The sequence below is a fragment of the Caenorhabditis briggsae genome (genome assembly GCF_000004555.2).
Source record: "Caenorhabditis briggsae complete genome, chrI, whole genome shotgun sequence".
Taxonomy (NCBI): Eukaryota; Metazoa; Nematoda; class Chromadorea; order Rhabditida; family Rhabditidae; genus Caenorhabditis; species Caenorhabditis briggsae.
In genome coordinates, this window is record NC_013489.2 from 11,442,028 (window position 1) to 11,448,027 (window position 6,000).

The following is a 6,000-nucleotide window of genomic DNA, read 5'->3' on the forward strand; positions in this document are numbered from 1 at the left end:
ATTTCCATTTTACGTCAAAGGAAAAAATGTTTGAGTCAACATATTTAAAGAAACGAATTTTTGATTTTCTTATCAGTTTATCACTGTTTTCAATTTCTATTTTTCCTACTGACCCCAATAAAAATGTCGATTCTTCCGGAGAAGAAATTCAAATTAGAATATGAATTCCCAAATTTTTGTACTATGATTAACCGGGAAAAACGGTATAGTCCGGCTGAAATTCATTTTGGAATTCCATGGTGAGCTGATATTTTCCAGAATTTTAAAACCCTCAACTTTAAGCCCATTTATCTCATTTTCTGGTAAAGGTATCATAAAGTAATAAACTGGCAAAATGTTTACCATAATATCACCAACATTTTATTAGTTGACAGGTTTTTGATATCTTTTACGGGAAATGAGATACATGGGTTTGAAGTTGGGTGACGTTCTGTTAGATGGTATATTTCAGGAGAATAAAAATCCAACGATCTGGCCCAGACTTTGCGGCATTTTTATGCTGTAAAAAAACTGAAAAATCTGAAAATTTTCAAGTTTTCTTCGAGATGAAATTAGTATCGGCATTGGGAACAGAAGAGAAAATTAAGAAGACGTCATTCAAGATTTTGGATTTAAAAGATGGAAATGATGGATATGGATGGGATTTTATGAATTGGGAGGATGTCGAAAACAAGTTTCTGGTGAATGGATCGATTCGAATGGAATGCAATGTAGAATTGAAAGAAATTCGAAGAAAAAGTTCCAGAAAATTCGATGATCAAGATGTTTCAGATGTGGTTTTAGTTGTTGAGGATAAGAAGTTTTATATGTCGAGATTGGTGAGAATTCATAATTTTTTTAAAAAATTTTCTATTTTTTCAGTTTCTCTCCTTCCAATCCTCCTATTTCCGAGCCTTATTTCTCGGTAATTTCTTAGAATCCGCAAAATCGGAAATTCGTTTAGAAGACGTCGATTCTGAATCTTTTCAGTTCTATTTAGAAGTCCTACACGGAGAATCATCGATCACCGGTTAGACTTTTTCATACTTGTAACGGTCCGGCCCGGCGGGCCCGTCATTTCACTAGTTTCGAAATTTCCAAAAAACACATAAGAGGGGCCCTTATGTGATTTTTTTTCGAGCAAAAAAATTTTTTTCGAGTTTTTCGATCTTTTTTGATCAGACAGACAAACAATCCGAAATACGAAAAAAAAATGGAAAAAATTATATTGAGAGCTCAAAATTTGGCTCAAAAATACAGAATTTTTGACACCGGGCCTTCCGGGCCGGGCCCGGGCCTTGAAAATTTCCTCAGGCCCGGTCCGGCCCGGAATTTTACAAGTATGGACTTTTTGAAAAAAATCGGATTTTTTAAAGATTCGAAACTACAGTAAACCTTGTAATAGAAAGGTTCTCTAACTATTAACTTTTAGCTTATTTTTCTTGGTTCCTGTCAAAGATATCAAAAAGTCATAAACTGATAAAATATTGTTGATTTTATGATAAACTTTTTGTCAGTTAAGGCTTTTTGTTATCTTTCAGAGGAACCGAGATAAATTGGCTCAAAGTAATAAGTTAGAGATCATGTCTATTACAGGTTTTACGGTAAATGCATAAAAGGTTCACTCACGTGGGTTCAGGCGAGGGGGTCAGAAAGCTCGCCCCAGCTAACTCGTAGGCCAGCCGAAATTAACTAATTCAAAATGACAAGTGGATTTCACGTGGTGGGAAAAATGGGGAAATGGAATAGGGAAAAAACGAGAAAAAAACGAGAAAAAAAGAGCGAAAACGAACGAAAACATCGAAAAATATTGAAAAAATAAACGTGTCGGCCTAATGCATATGATTGTCAGTCAACAAGCGCCGGCAGCCAAATGAGAATTTTTGAAAAATTTACTGGGGCGCGCTTTCTGACCCCCTCGCCTGAACCCACGTGTTCACTATCAAAAAATTTCCGATTGTGCACGTTTTTATTGAAGATTGAAACTTAAAATATGAAAATGTCTAGCTTTTTGAATTTCCGTCAAATTTCCAGATCAAAACATTGAGCAGATTCTCCGTCTGGCAGACATGTTCGACACTCCAACTGCCACTAGACGATGTGAAGAGTATTTGATGATTTTCCCAACAAAAATTTCACTGAAAACTAAAACAAGACTCGCTGTACAGTATCTTCTCGAAGATTTGAAAGTAAATTGTAGACTTCCAATAAAAAACGCTCAAACAGAAAATATTTTTCAGCAAAAATGTCTAAACGAAGTGAGAACGATCGCGGATATTCCCGATATTCTGTTGATTCCATTGAAGGAGTTGGACTTCCGATTGGCGCGTTCGATGTTGAAGAAAGCTTAAAATTTTATTGAATTTTTTTTTTCAAAAATAAAATGTATTTGTTTCACAAGATCAGTCGCATCGCTGGTTAGCATAAGAGAACTTGAGTCCGGCTGCGCACGCAGAACATGACTAATTCGCGTCCATTGGTCCAATCGATGAATGAGGAAGAGTACTAGCTGAGCGAGAAGAATCCGTCGTTTTCGCAAACTGGAGTATCATGTGATAGGTTTGTCCTGATACACAGTTGACAAACTGGTTTGCGCAGCCGATCGAGGAAATTCCGTCCTGTTTCGATGAACAGTCAAAACTATCGTAAGGCTCTTCTTCGGTGTCGGCAGCCAGTTGACATTCAGGAGAGTCCTCGATTGGAATGCACCCATCCTCGTAGAAAACGTAACCATCGCTTTATGTCGCTGCTTGTCGGATTCCATTAACACATATCGAATACTGCAAAAACCGAGTCTCACCAGATCCCTCATCGTCGTCTTCGCTTCTGTACACAATTGTGGTTCGAGCTATACGGTGGATAAGAGATCGGCCTGGGTCTTCCTTCTCGCATGAGGTTGGCCATTGGTGCAAGCGGTGAATGAGGAAGAGCACTGGCCGAGCGAGATTTCCGAAGTGGTAATGCGAGATGAATAGGATGGTTTAGAATAGGAATTGTAGAATTTACAGGAAAATCAAATATATATTTTCCGACGTCCATACAGAAGGTCGTCTGGAAAAATGTTGGGGGAAGAATGGAATTAATCTTAATCGTAGTGGCATTCTAGAGGGTGAAGACAGATCTAGGTGGGGTGGTACTAACGATATGACAGGTCTACTTTACGACAGCATTTATATTAGGTTGATAAGAAAGTTTCTTTCTTTTTTGGCAAAAGTTTGATCGAAGTTTTCTCAATGCGGAGCGGGCTAGATCTATGAACGTGCTGTCCATTAGTATCAACAGTTGTCTGTCAATGCTCTGGTAATTTCCTGGTTCCATCGGCTCAGAATGACGAGGACTGCGATTGAAAAAGTGAGCCAACTCCTTTTTGGGGTCATCTTTTTAATTGAAGTTTTTTTTTCTATCAAGATGACATTTGAGAGCTCCAAACGACCATTTATCCGAAATAGCAAAATCCAGAGAATACGACCGGTGCAAAAAAATAGTTCAGCCAGGCGACATGATGTTTTGGCTGATCTCTCTAGTCACAGGCCATTTCGCACTGTCGTGCTGGAAGCGAACTTTGGTTTTTTCTCCTCGTTTTGATTGGACTGCCAAACTTAATTGTTCTAATTAGGAACTCCACAAGGCGGCAATTATAGTGGTATTTTCATTTAAAAGCGCCCGGTCTCCATTACTTTGACCGACCATCAAACTCATAGCATACCCATTTTTCCGGGAAATTTGGGTTCCGGGGCGTCCAGAGCTAGCTCTTCTTTGTCAATCTACTGACCCTTCCGCACATTGATAGAGTAAGTTACCCACTTATCATCTAAGATAATTAGATCCTTCACCCAACTGAACATACGAAGACATGATAGGAGAACCACGCTCATGTCCACATGGCGATTCATATCGTAGTCTTTAAAAACATAAGGTACGAATCAACCCAGTTTTTGGTTTTGCCAAGAGACCGTTCACCATACTTGGTTGACTATCGGATAATGCCTTTTACATTTTACGAGTGGTTTGAAATGGATCCATCTCCACGACATTTGGCAATTGATAAAGATCCGGCTCACTAGGCCGTTGCCATCTTTCAAACTGAACTCTCCTGGGAGGAATTTTTCGAACCAAACGCTGATGGCAGGCGATGACGGAACATGTCCCTTATATACATCCACCACTTGTATGCGAATACCAGGCGTTCGAAGACCAAAACAAATTTAAAATATAATCATGGTGCGAATGAGAAGTCGGATAAGGTCCGAAAGAATCGTCATTTCTCCGATACGAATAGAGATAAAAGGTTGAAAATCTAGGACCTGATAAACACTGAACACAGCTCTCCAACAAAAAAAAATTTGGCCCGCTAAACCACTTGGATAAACAGATATTGAGCGTCAAAAACAACACTGCCAAAAAGAAAGAAACTTCCTTATCAACCTAATAGTTCTGAAGAAGATAATTATTTCCCAGAAGGAATATGTATTTGACAAGGTTCAGAGGAAACAATACGGGAGAGAGGAGGCGGCTCTAATAGAAGCCGACCCAATACGTGCTCTTTGAGCTCAAATATCTCAGTTACTTGGAAAGATATCAAAAAGTAGTCCATCGATAAAATGTTCATCATAATGTCAAAAATGTTTTGTTAGTTGACAGAATTTTTATATTTCTTAGAGGAATCGAGATAATCGAGCTCAAAGTGCATGTCTAGGGTGGGCTTCTACTAGAGCAAATACGGAGCTCTATCAAAGGCTACAAGAGGTGGCATGGAGCGACTATATTGTATTTTATGTCATTTTGGAGATCATTTCGATCACTTTATTCCGCAATTTGTATTTTCCAAAAATACACATTTTGAAGCCAGTTATGACGCTTTGAAATTAACATACCCTAAACACTAACAGAAAAGTACGAAACCGGCAACTTTGAGGCAATGTATCTCGGTTCCTGTAAAAGATACCAAAAAGTGGTCAATGGACAAACTATTTTTCGAATTATGATGAACATTTTATCAGTTGGCAATTTTTGATATACCGTAAAACCTCTAATAGAACGACACCGGGATCGTCCACTTTGAGCCTATATATCTCATTTTTTGTAAAAGATATCAAAAAGTGGCTAATTAGGAAAATGTTGCTGATATCCTGATAAACATTTTACTAGTTAACCACTTTTTGATATCTTTCAAAAGAAATGAGATATATAGGCTCAAAGTGNNCGATCCGGGTGTCGTTCTATTAGAGGTTTTACGGTATTTCACAGGAACCGAGACAAATTGACTCAAAGTGTACGGTTGGGGGAGAGAGGTATTGTCGACTTAAAAAAAGTGGGACCTCACTATGAGAATTTGAAAGGCGTAGCTCTTTTTGATCTACGAAAAAGTGCGGCAAAAACGTAATATTTCAGACATTCGCCTCGTTCGAGCTACTTTCGCAATTAAGTTCGGTTTTTCGATGAAAAACAGATTCTAGAGATGCTAGCGATCATTTTTATACCAAGAAATCTAAATTTTGTTCGGAAAAGCCCACTGAATTCACAGAAATAAGTTTCATTTACTACTGTAGTGATTTTGAGGCAAGGCTTCGAAAATGGACCGGGAAGCCGCACGCGAAATTTTCCAGGTCTCAGTTTTTTTTTAATTCGACAATATTCTATTGAAGTGGTTACGGCATTTTTGACGAACTCTTGTATTTCTCCATTTTCTCAAAACAAGTTGGACCTGAAACTTTAAGTCTGTCGCTTCCATTGAAAGAGTTGCACTTCCGGTTTGCGCGGTTGATGTTCAAGAGCTTGAATTATCATTCAAAATGTTATGCAATTCATATTGTTTCAAATTTTCTTTTAATAAATTTAAAAGAAAATGTCACCGCCTTATTCCTGGAATACAAGAAAGAAACAGCTCTTTCCGGCTCCGCGACTTTTCGAAAGACGACGTTTCGAAAGTCACAGCTTTGCGCTTTTTTGCATGAAACAAAAAACAAAAACTTGTATTTGAGTGTTTAAATGGTTAATAGAACAGAGTTTCGTATATTTGAA

At 38.1% G+C, this 6,000-nt stretch overlaps 2 protein-coding genes across 2 annotated transcripts; one reads left to right on the top strand and one right to left on the bottom strand.

Annotated features, from left to right (window-relative positions):
• Positions 1–183: 183 nt before the first annotated feature.
• Cbr-bath-25 lies at positions 184–2,330 on the top strand (the record flags this gene model as incomplete). Its single annotated transcript, XM_045241272.1, has 4 exons — positions 184–239; positions 452–818; positions 2,028–2,168; positions 2,220–2,330. 4 exons carry the CDS (start codon positions 184–186, stop codon positions 2,328–2,330), a joined length of 675 nt encoding a protein of 224 aa, XP_045093771.1.
• Positions 2,331–2,527: 197 nt separating this feature from the next.
• CBG25398 lies at positions 2,528–2,791 on the bottom strand (the record flags this gene model as incomplete). The annotated part of the gene is made up of 1 exon (XM_045241273.1): positions 2,528–2,791. One exon carries the CDS (start codon positions 2,789–2,791, stop codon positions 2,528–2,530), a length of 264 nt encoding a protein of 87 aa, XP_045098795.1.
• Positions 2,792–6,000: the final 3,209 nt, after the last annotated feature.